Consider the following 12,786-nt stretch of genomic DNA (forward strand, 5'->3'; position numbering starts at 1 on the left):
TATATATTGGCACTCAATATATAATAGATATTAAAGTTGCTACTAGTAAATTTAATGAAGCAGAAAAACAAAATTCAAAAGCCTTGAAAATGTGGATGCAAAACCACTTGTCCCCATATGTTACCTGTTATGAAGTGTATTTCATCTAAGGCACACTTAATAGGAAAAACTGATGGAAGAATATTGATATTTCTAAAACTTTGGGAAGAATTGTAATTTAATACATAGTTTAATGTAGCAATATAATTCTGCACAATATAATGTTTTTGCATACATTCAAAATTTCTAGTTACCTTCTCAAGCCAACCCATTACATTGAGAAAAATTCTCAAAAACTACTCTGAATGCTTTCTCAACCTTCTGGCTCTAAGAGAAATATTGGACCTTCTGAGAACATTATATTTTACCACTCTTGGGTAACAGGTAATCATTGTTTTTCTCCTACAACCCCTATAACCATAGAACCTGGGAGTTGAGTAGCTGTATTTATTGCCCATCTTTGCCATATCCAGATCATTTCTCCTTCCTTCTTCCTGAAGAACTCTTGTGCTACCCCTCCTTAAGACAGTCATCTAGTGATACCATGCCACTTCTTCAAACATCTTAAAATTTTAATCACCTAAGAGGGGAGGAGGGGAGAAGGAGGGGTTAAATAGGTGATGGGGATTAAGGAGTGCACCTGTCATGATGAGCACTGGGTGATATATGGAATTGTTGAATCACCATATTGTACATGTGAAACTAATATAACACTTAATGTTAACTAAGTAGAATTAAAATGAAATCTTAAAAAAAAAAAAACAAGAAGAAAAATTTATCACCTAGATGACTGGACTGACTTTCTACCAGTCTTAAAAGATGTCAACATCAATGTAAATGATCTTTCCAATTCTCTGGACTCTGTATTCCTTGATCTCCATAATTCCAATTTTTCCTCCACCTCACTTTAACCACTAGCTTTTATGGCAATACCTGAGATCTTGTTATTACCAGTATTCCTTTCTTTGGCAACAGTTTATTGTATTGGCACTCCAAAAATTCTTTGTATTGATACTCCAAAAATTCTTTAACCCTCATCCAATCTTCATGGTTCATCATCTCCCTTATGTCCTCATCTCCCTACTTACTTGGGCCAGAATCCATTGCCTGCCAATAAAACCAGTCCCTAGCAATCTCCATCAACTCCTTTTTCCATCTTGCTTTCCAGCAAAATTCCAATTCAGGTTAAACCAATTTCATTGCTAGTTCCAGATCTGCAGCGAACAGCTGAAAATGTCTGAACAAAACAAAACTCCAGCTAACAAGCCTTATTTAAATTTAAACCTCAAATTTCAAATGAATCTTTTCCACTGCCCAGCAGCCTCTATTTTACTTTAGTCAGTTCAGTCTCCCCTTCTGTTACGTATGTTTTTCACCATCTTTTCTGTCCACCATCATCCAATATCACTCCCCGTCTTATTCAAAGCCAATAAACTTGCTTCTCACTTCATTGAGAAAATAATAACACTCAGAAAAAAACTACATTATCTTCTTACCACCAATTTCCCTTTAACTGCCTTCTCTACTTAACTCCCTTCAAAGTCCTAGCCCTGCATTTCTTCTTTATTTAAATTCCAGTTTGTTAACATACAGTGTAATATTAGTTTCAGGAGTAGAATTTAGCGATTCATCACTTACATACAACACCCAGTGTCTTCCTTAATACCCAACACCCATTTATACCATCCCCCTCCCATCTCCCCTGCAGTAACCTTTGTTCTCTATAATTAAGTTTGTTCTTAATTAATAGAGAGCAGTTTGTTCTCTATAATTAAGTCTGTTTCCTGGTTTGCCCTGTCCCATGTTCATTTGTTTTGTTTCTTTAATTCCACATATGACTAAAATCATATGGCATTTATCTTTCTCTGACTTATTTCATTTAGCATAATACTCTCTAGCTCCATCCATGTCATTGCAAATGGCAAGATTTCACTCTTTTTGATGCCTGAGTAATAGTCCATTGTATATATACCACTTCTTTATCCATTCATCAGTCAGTGGATATTTGCTTGGCCCTCCACTTCTGTGGTAGATTCTATTCTATCTAGTCTGAGACTTTAGAACTGAAGTTATTCCCCCTCTGTCATGTTAATGATTTTTCTCTCTGTGTTGAATTATTCCTATATTGTAAATATGTGAAAACACACACATTATATCACAGCAAAAGAAAAAAAAAGACTATTGATTCTCTTTGTCCTTTCAACTATTGCTCCATTTTGGCCTGTATGTCGTATCAAAATTCCTCAAAATCTGCCTTTACTCATTTTCTCCACTTTTAATGTATCATTCTGTCTTAATCTCACTTTAGTTAGGCATTTTCCCCCATTTTTTCCATGAAACCCACTATCATGAAGTCATCAGTGATCTCCATATTGCCATACCACTAATTAATTATGTGCCCTCCTCTTCACTCTGACCAGAATTGGACCTAAAAAATAAATTCCTTCTACTTGAAAATATTTATTCACTTGCCTTACATAATCTTCTCTGCTTTTCCTCTTACCTCACCACTGCTCACTTCTGCTTAGTCCTTGACTAAGTCCTCTCGACTTCCCAAAGTCTATAGGTGTATAGGACATAGGTGTATAGGTGTAGTCTATAGGTGTATAGGACAAGTCTATAGGACATAGGTGTGTGTCTTCTTTCCATCTCTATCTACACTCCCTCTGATGTGACTTTATCTCATCCCTTGACTTTGAATACCAGAGATATGGTAATTCATTCAAATTGAATATTCAACTCTGGATTCTTCCTGTGAGTTTCAAACTTACATATCCAATTGCCTTAATGACAGGTACTCAGATATTTAAAACATGGTCAAAACAAAACTGAATTTCCTCCAAACTGACCTTTTCTCCAGGCTTCCCTGTCTCAGTAAATGGTACCAATATAATAGGGAAAGAATAGGATAAAATAGGCAGAAAGGGAAAGATTAGGACCTGAGGCCCCTGGGTGGGGAAAAGCACATACAATGGAACAATGCTGGGAATGCCTTACCACAGCAAACCCCCTAGGGCATAAGGTTCCTCTTAAGAATGTAACAGACACCACCTACTACCCTGCAGGTTTCTCTCAGGAATCTGATAAAAGACCTGACTAAAAATAAATAGTAGACCATAAAAATCTATGACCCAAAGGAATGGTATAGCCATAGACCACCCCCCTCATACAATGGAAATGAGCCAATCAGGAATGGACAACCCAGCACCTAGAACTATCAAGCCAGTAAGGGTGGAGCCTGAGCAGGTACGAGGGGGAAGGGTGGGGGCAGGAGGGTGGTGACCAGAACCTTATAAAACAAGGACCCTTGCCTATAGTCAGGGACATTCACTTTCGAATGTCCCCTCTCAGTAAAGACAGCTTCCATACTATTCTTTCTTTCTAATCTTATACTCTATTAAACTTTTGCTGGCTGCTCATTTTGTGTCCACCTCTTCATTCTTCGAAGCCATGAGACAACAAATCGCAGGTATTGTGCTAATACTGCAACGCCACCATTCACCCAGATATTCCAACCAAACACCTAGTAATTAAGCGTGATTTTTTTCCTTCACTCCCAAATCCAACATAGTCAGGAATGATCTTCCAAAAACTGCAAATCATATCATGTTCTTGTCATAATTCTTCAATAGCTACCCATTACAATTAAACTCCAAACCTCTTAGAATGACACCCAAAAATCTGCACAGTCCACCTTTGTCAGGTTGTCTCTCCTCATCTGCTAATTCTCTCCGCATAACTCAGATTACTCCAAGGAAAGAAAGGCTCTGCTCTTCCTCAACCACATACAGTATCTTTCTACTTTAGGAACTTCAGGCTATTGCTATTCTCCTTCTGAAGCATTTTTCTTCCTTAATCTCATCTAGTTTACTCCTACAGATTGTTAATGTCTCCAGGCAAATACAGTTTCTTCAGACAGGACTTCTCTCAGTTCTCTACCTCAAATAGCCTGCTTACTAACCAATACTAATCAATACTAATCAGCCTGCTTAATTCTCTCTTCTTTCCCTGATTTTCTTTTCTTCCTAGAATACACTGGTACCAAAATCATATATAGCATTTGTTTACTGTAAAACTTCTAGAATGTTAAGTTCCAAGAAAGTAGGGATTTTCTCTTACTCACTGCTGCATCTACAATGCATATGATATGGAAACCACAAAAACCTGTTCAGGGAATAAATAAATATGTTCAACTGGACATAAAACATATTTAAAAACAAGAGAGAAATTCAAAGCTAAGCAAAACAAGTAAGATTGAAGTGAATAGCTCTTAATTGCAAGAAAAAAAGGATTTAGTAATGCTACGCTTGAACTTAATAACTCAGTATAACTTTTGATTTTGAAAAATTCTCATTGGAATTTGCTAAGTTGTCCCTCTGGATTTGCACGCCTATCACCAGTAGTCAGAATATAAATATGCATCCCTGACCTCAGGCTGATATCCTTTGCATTTTTATTCATTTATCCTTAGGGGATAACCAGTGCTGGGTTCAGGGGAAATAAAGAAGACAGACTTGACGACTTACTGATTTGGGAGAGTAATGATGCACTTAGAGTTTTCCGAACTAGCACAGTGTGTCCAATTGGAGAAGTATTGTGTAAAATAGATAATTCATGAATAAAAAGTAATTGTTACAAACAGTTGGAATAAGCTAAATCTATTTAAAAAATAAAAATAAGAAACAAGTTTGTTCACAATGATCTGAAAAGAAGAAGTGGGAAGTTACCTTGAGTGTGCCTAAAAATTGTTGTTTGGCATACACAGTTTTAATATTATGTAGAAAAATTTTAAATGCTATTCATTATAGAGTCCTATACAAAATTTTGATCAACATATAAGTTACTACCCATTAGTGGTCATTACCCCAAATCAGACATATTCAAGGTATTTTGTTAAAGGCTTAGTATAAAGTTATATCTTAAAAAGGAAAGAGAATACACAGAGAACCTCAAAAGGTAATTTGTATGAGAACTTAAAGTTCTTTATGTGATTATTGAACTCTGTAAAAAAGCATGAATTGATTTCATTTGTTTGTCAACTGCACATACTTAACACACACACACATACACAAACACTCATGAGATCAAACGTATCGAGCTTTTCTGCTTGAACACAAGGGTATTTTACTTCTAGGCATTAGTAAACTCTGATTCCCCAATCAAGAGAAATATGTGAACAAATTATTTATTTATTTTACCCAGCAGCATTAACACATTGCTAACTACATCCCTCAATTTCTCATGAAACAATATTGAAAAGAGAGTTCCTGTTTTTTTATACCAGTAGAGGAAGAATTTATTTAATAAGAATAGGAAGCCTTGGTAACAGATAGACAGTTGTTCTTGAATACATCTTGCTTCAAATGACACGTTGAGACTACTCAAAATTTTAGCTTCCTCTTTTGCAAAAAGAGCTAAAACTGGTGTAGCAAACATACTATAGAAAAAGTCACTAATGTAGACTTCATTGTCCACCATTTCCATCTAGATGAAGAATGCGAAGACATCGAGAGTATCCTAACTCAGATCAGAGAGCTAGAAATTAGAAGCGTGGACATTGAACATTATGCCCTATTATTAGACCTGTTTTGCTTCTGAAGAGTCTAGTATCAAAATGACCTTTTACTCACCCAAATGGGTGAGTTAGTGAGCCATGGTGTAAGTTATTTCCTTCTTTATTTTTCTCCTTCACTCTGGAGGCTTGAAATGATCAGCAAGCTTACCTCCAAGTCCCAACATTACTTCTCATCTACTCTGATTTTTGAGTCATTTCACTCAAGTATTTCTAGGTCTCCACATCTATGTATCTAGGGTTCTATGTATTTTTCTAAGATACATTCTAAAACTAATATTCTCACTTTTAACTACATGTCAAGTTAAATTCTTACATTCACTTAAGGTTTATTATCCCTGCCTTTGAATTAAGATCAGACAACAGAAAATAAAATGAAAGTTAAATTAATTTTCCAATACTAAGTAAAAGATTGAATGCATGTAATAATTAGCAAACAACAACAAAAGATTATTGTATAGATAATCATTAAGATAAGATGTTCTTGATGCTGTGACCATTTAAGTAGTGAAGTATCTGATAAGCATTCGTGCATATAGTGATTGTTTAATATCATAACAGTAACTTTGAAACTTACTTTCCTTCCTCGTCTTATGCAGAGCCCAAGCAGCAAAATACTACTGCCAACAGTTAACAGAGAGACCCTAGATATATTCTATAATTTAGCAACTTTATCAAGGCTTCTAAAACAGATTGTACCGTGAAAGGAAATAGGTCACCAGCTGGGTGACCTTAAGCAATTAAATATCCACCAATTAATTTTAACTTTAGGAGGTCAGAAATTCATTTTCCTTTACAGTGCTATATTCCCAGTAGGGCTTGGCATATTACAAATATTTACTGAAGGGATGAACCCTTCAGACCTGTTTTTCGTTAGGCAATGAAGATAATAATATCTTAACGCTTTATTATAGAATTAAAAAGGTACATTTCATGAAAGCCAAAGGCAGAGCCCAGTGCACTTTGCAGGTGTCTAAAATATGCTTGTTTCTTTCCTTGACTCAGTGTAAACTATAAAGCTAGATCAGGTAAAGAGGAGATTTTTTTTCTTAAAAAAATACTTACTTTAGGTACAATATCTTTAATAAAAGCAATGAAACATGCCCATATACAGTTTAACATCAATTAGATTTCACCTTCAGGGATAACTCTTAAAGCTATAAAATGTTCCTTTCATTACTCTTTCATTTCTGCAATTATAACTATTGTCATTCTCTATGGGCTCTTTTGTGTCATCTCATTTTATTAATTTCAGTGACCAGTCTCAAGAAGGTGCTCGTGGTCAAAGATAAGTTGCTTTACTAGGTACCTAGATCCTCAAGGTTAGAGACGGGGCTGCACATATAGCATCTGGATGAACCATGTGAAATTGCTGATATTTGGCCATTTATGACCAATAGGAATAGTAATTTTACACGGTTCAATGAGTAACTATTCAATAAATATTTAATTTTTTAAAAGTAGGAACAAAACAGTAACTTTGCATTTAGTTATTAATTCTCAGCATAAATTACAGAGTTGGCTTAAGAGTGATGCGCCAATTATACAATTATAAACATAAAATAAACAAAAAACCAAGCCAATATATGATTTTAAACATAAAATAAACAATAAACTAAGATCAGGCAAAATAGCAAATATGCTATTTGTACTTACATCACGGAAACTGAAACACAAGTGCATAATTCCCTGCTTCCATGATTTCCTTTAGAAGGGATACTCCCTCCCCTCAGCCCAGAGACTTTGATAACATCCATTCTACCCTACTCTTTAAGATCCAGGTCAAATGCTACCTCCTGCACAAGGCTTAACCAGGCATGAGCTTTCTGGCTCCCACTCTGCATCTCTTTCTATATATATACCTCATTGGCGCAGAGGAATCTATTCTTATGAGTGTGTCTCTGCTTTTACCTAATTTGAAAGCATGTGGTTATTCAACTCCAATTTTACAGGTTCATTGAAAGAATCTTTGGTTTCTCAAGGTCTTTCATTCGAAAAACTCACTGGTACTATTTTGGAGTTCCTGTATATGTAAATTAGACTTTAAAATTTTACACAGTAAGCCTTTTCCCATACCTCACCAGAAAACAACAACAACAACAACAACAACAACAACAACAACAACAACAACAACAAAACAGATAAATTTCTGGGTTATACAAAAAGAATAGGAAATTTTACATTATTTAAAATATAAACAATATGACAATTGTCAGCCATGTTTCTTTCATTACTATGTATTATTAAACAACAAACAAAAAACTTACCAGTCTCAGAAGTCCTTACAGAGAGGAAAGAAGACAACTGATTGCCATGACCAAATCTGGTATATGACCTGACAGAGATGTTATAGAGGGTGTAAGGCTTTAAGTCCTTTAGAATTATGTTTGTGGTTGAGGTGTTCTTCATAAACAAGGTATCCCTATTTTTATAGAGCACTTCATAAGCAACAATAATCCCATTAGGTTTCTCAGGAGGTGACCACTTCAAATTTATTTCACTTGCAGTAACATCAATAACTTTAACATCTTGAGGTGATGATTCTGGTTCTGGAGGATGAAAACAAAATTTTAAATACATGTATTCTTTCATGCTTATTGCTTCAGACACTAAAGACAGACAGTAGATGTCAGTAAGCATGCAAAACCACTAGTCACTTTTTATTAAAATTGCACCTGAAATTCTTACCATCTTCTGGAGTTCTCACAAAGATGTCATTTTCTTCAGACAAAGAACTTTCTCCAACATGGGTTGAGGCAGCCACTCTCATTTTATATTTTGTGTATTTCTTTAACCCTATAATGACAACAGGTAATTTGTTCAAAGATTGTGAAATAAAATTCTTATTTTAGGGCCATCTGACATAGGACTAGTGAAAATAATTTATTTGGGAGACTGGCTCTCCAAGTCACTTTCCTTATAATCCCATTCTCCCCAAATTCCTTGGGCTTGAGGGTATTTCCACGTTGGTGGTATTTTAGTTCTTTCCTCAATATTAGGGCAATGATCTGAAGCTGAACAATTATTTTTGGCACATTGCAAGGACTGTGTTGACTTGGCACAAACACTATGTCAGGTGAGTTCCTTCAGGTGAGTTCATTCATTCAAGCTCGTAACACTTCATTTCGATGTAACAGATATAAAGTTCCCTGTGTTTAAAAAAATTTTTTAACGTTTATTTATTTTTGAGACAGAAAGAGACAGAGCATGAACAGGGGAGGGGCAGAGAGAGAGGGAGACACAGAATCTGAAACAGGCTCTAGGCTCTGAGCTGTCAGCACAAAGCCCGACGTGGGGCTTGAACTCACAGACCGTGAGATCATGACCTGAGCCAAAGTCAGACGCTCAACCGACCAAGCCACCCAGGCGCCTCTAAAGTTCCCTGTGTTAAACATATACCTATGATACTTGTAACCTGATGATGTCATTTCTTTTCAGATAAATATAGATAAAAAAAACCATCTAATCAAGTTACTCATGCACGTATTTTTCAAGATATCCACGGCAGCACAGCACAACGAAGTCTGAAATGATGCAGCACGTGTCCGGCAGTGTTCAAGGCAGAAAGATGCATATTTTCATCAGAACAGGAATGTTTTAAAAAAGATTGTTCTACCTGTTATGAGAAAGCTGTTTTCTGTAGTGGTCATCTGGAATGCTCTGTTTGTATCCAGTTCCATTGCATAAATTGTATAATGGGTTATTTTTCCATTGGGGTATTCTGGAGGATCCCAATATAACAAAATAGATGAAGAACTAATATTTTTATAGTTTATAATTTGAATGGAGCTTGGCACTTGTAAAGAAGAATGAACAATTAATGTGAATGAAAGAAAAAAAAGTATTATAATGTGTAAGAGCAATATTTGTAGGTAATTATTTCAAAGGAAATACATTCTTACCTTGCTCATGTGTCCTAACATTAAGAACCGTTGGTGGTCCTTCTCCCATGATGGTGAAAGCAGATACACTAATCATGTGCTCAGTGAAAGGTACAAGTCTTCTGATAACATAAGACAGCTGCTCAGCAGAAACGTCAGTGATATACAGATTCCTTGCAGTTCCTATTTGAAATCAGTTTAAAAAAATTATGATCAAAATTATGTTTCCTCACAGAGTGAAATCTTAAACTTGATTTCACATTCGCCATTAATTTCTTTGTGTACTCCTTTAAATGAAATAATAAAAATATGTATAAATAATAAACATGCATAATTAATAATAAATACATCCTGGAATATGAGATTAATGAGAAAACAAAACCTTCTCAAAGGGACGAGCTAGGAATTTTATTAAATGAAAGACTAGGTAATATAACGAATTAAAATGTTATAAGCCAATGCTATGTAGCAAGTGAATGTTATAGAAATGAGACTTTTATTTGGAATTAAAGATCTCCATACCTTTATTAAAGCCCATGGAGCTTTAAAGCAAGCATGCTTGGGTAACTGACACATAAATATGTCTGAATAAGGATTTCAAGTAATGCTATTTTTTTAATTAAGAATATATGCTTCCAACAATGTTAAATAAAAATTAGGCCAAACAAGGTACTCAAGGAAACGTCTGTATCAGAAATTGTAGGCTTCTTAATTTTTAGTGTTGCTCATCTTTGCACAGGAAAAAAATCGATCAGTGAATGAAAAAACACATATTGAATGTAATGTGATATAGTTGACTATTCCATCAACAAAATAACACCTCTAATTTGGAATGAAACAACAACTAAACAGAAAAAAAGGCAATGAGAAAAATGTTCTTCTAACTTAGCATGTTAGGGTGACCAGAGAGTCATTCAGATCTGTGTTGTGTAACCAAATATTTTTAATTTCCTATTTATGACATTCTTCTTTTAGAAACAGTAAGATCCATTGACCCTGACAAGCAAGTGTATATACTAATGACATCACCACGTCACTGGGGTCACCTACACCTGTTTATCACCCCATGCACTAGGTTGTAACTTTCTGACCTATTTACCTTTAGTGACATTTGAAAACCTATTAGTCAAAAGCTGCAGAGAGTGTGAGGCCTGTAAATGATTTGAAGATATGTTAATCCCTCCCCATCACACCTGCTTTGGCAACTGTAATAACTGATTGTCTATGCAGCTTGGCCAAAGACTCTAGGGTGCTACTTTCTCTAGGAGGAAGGTCAAATGGGTTAGGAGGGGCCAGCTCCTGCCTGTGTGGCATATCCATTTGCTGCATGAGGTTATCCAACAGTTGAAGAAGAAAAAAATCTGACTCTAGTCCGTGAACCATTAATAATTTGGTTGAACTCTAAGCTAAGGTTCATATCTGTGCTAGCTAGTACTGGGGCGTTGAAAATGCTTCAACGAACATAAAAATTGTACCTACCAACTGTCGAATGCTGGTCTTCAGCTCTGTTCCTCACAGGAAAGTTATGTGGATGACTGTTATATATAGCTGAAGCAAGCGAGTACAGGTCTGAAGATATCTCTGCTGAACCCTCAAATAATTCTGCCATTGACTCTACTATGTTCACAGTTTCTGGAGCCATGGGATCATTTATATACTGTAATTAAAGACAGACATTTACAATGACCATTTGTAACAGCTACACTTAATAGCTGTTGTTAAGCTACACTTAAATACTTCACTCAAGTATTTAGTTAAAGAAAACTAGTAACTTTGGAATCACGCTTTGCAAAAAGATAATATTATTTCCATGACTACTGTCTCCATTACATTCCCAGATTTCATTCTAAAGCTACTAAATTCCTGCATCATTTTGACACATTCTCATCACTCCATTATCTTAAGAGATCAATGCCATATTTTTGAATGAAGGAGATACTTGTTTCTGATTGGAGTTAGTTACTTTATTATAAAATTAGACATCCTTATACAAAGGTTTCATAACTAGACTATTTTAAAACTATCCACCCTCAAAACTAAGTGTTTTAGGCATACTGCCTTATTAAAATATGTTTTGGTTCTGTGTGTTCTCATTTGTATATGAGGTATAAGAGGCCTGCATGCCTGCTTGATACATCAATAATGGTAATTTATCTATAATCAGTTGAAGTTATAGACAAGAACAGAACTGCACGGTAATAGCTTTTAAACAGCCTTTCCAAGGCTCTCGGCCTAACGAATATTTTAAGTACCCGCAATTGCTCCTGGATCCCATAATGTACTTCACACATGTCAAGTTCACCAAAGTAACAGACACTGAAGTGAAAATATCAGGGCACATTACAGATAGATACAGTAGGAGTTTCTATTTGGATAGCAAGGTGACTCTCTCCCTTCGCCTTCCCAACACAGCATAACTAATTGAGGAAAGGGTATTTGGTCCAAATAGAATTAGGTATTTTGTGTAGTTTTTCAACTTTGAAAATAAGAGTAAACATTAATCGAAGTAAATGTTGCCTTAAGAAACTTAACAACCAAATGAAATGTGTAGACTCTGGATTCTAATTCGTATATATACATATATACATAAATACATATATACGTATATATACATACCAACATAGGCTTTGAAGACAATCAGGGAAATTTGAATATGTTCTAGATATTAGATGATACCAAGATATATTAGTAATTCTGATAGTTGTGAGGATGGAATCACTGTATGAACCAAAATGTCCATGACTTTTAGAGATTTGTTCTTAGTTAGGCATGGAGGAACAAAATGAAGTCTGGAATTTATCTTAAAATATATCCAAGCAACAGCAACAATAGGAAACAGGTGGCACAAGAATGGCAGGAAGTTAATTACTGAATCCAGGTGATGGGCAAATAGGGGGTTACTACATTCTCTACTCATATCTGTTCAAAATTTTCCAAGATAAAATCATTTTGAAAAAATAGAAAACACTGCAAGAACTACCCGCTTTTGGTCTATTCCCTTTCAAGTTCTGCTTCAAAGCTAACCTCAAAAACCCATTTTGAAAAAAAAGAAAATTATTTTATTCTTTCCCAACTCCATGCTCTTGTACCCTCAAAATTTATAATACATATAAAGGTTTTATTTATGTCTAACTTTTGGTAAACCTGTCTGTTAATTATCTTACTTTTTTGGGGGGGTATCTTTATCCTAGAGCCAAAAACAGGGTTTTTACTTCTAAATAACATTAATATTTAGTATTTAAAAAAAGTAAGAGGTGCTCAGGAAAATCTCAAGAAGGCAAGGAACTTTTAGGC

At 35.2% G+C, this 12,786-nt stretch overlaps 1 protein-coding gene across 1 annotated transcript in view; it reads right to left on the reverse strand.

The window, feature by feature from the left end:
* The window catches only part of PTPRQ (protein tyrosine phosphatase receptor type Q), a 203,310-nt gene that overhangs the window by 161,454 nt on the left and 29,070 nt on the right, over positions 1-12,786 (reverse strand). The window contains exons 11-15 of the mRNA XM_058682209.1: positions 10,972-11,149; positions 9,514-9,675; positions 9,228-9,407; positions 8,300-8,407; positions 7,879-8,160 (exon numbers count right to left, since the gene is read on the reverse strand). Of these exons, the coding sequence (XP_058538192.1) occupies positions 7,879-8,160; positions 8,300-8,407; positions 9,228-9,407; positions 9,514-9,675; positions 10,972-11,149 (910 nt within the window). The remainder of the gene's footprint in view (positions 1-7,878; positions 8,161-8,299; positions 8,408-9,227; positions 9,408-9,513; positions 9,676-10,971; positions 11,150-12,786) is intronic.

The sequence above is a fragment of the Neofelis nebulosa genome, chromosome 8 (assembly GCF_028018385.1).
Source record: "Neofelis nebulosa isolate mNeoNeb1 chromosome 8, mNeoNeb1.pri, whole genome shotgun sequence".
Classification (NCBI taxonomy): Eukaryota; Metazoa; Chordata; class Mammalia; order Carnivora; family Felidae; genus Neofelis; species Neofelis nebulosa.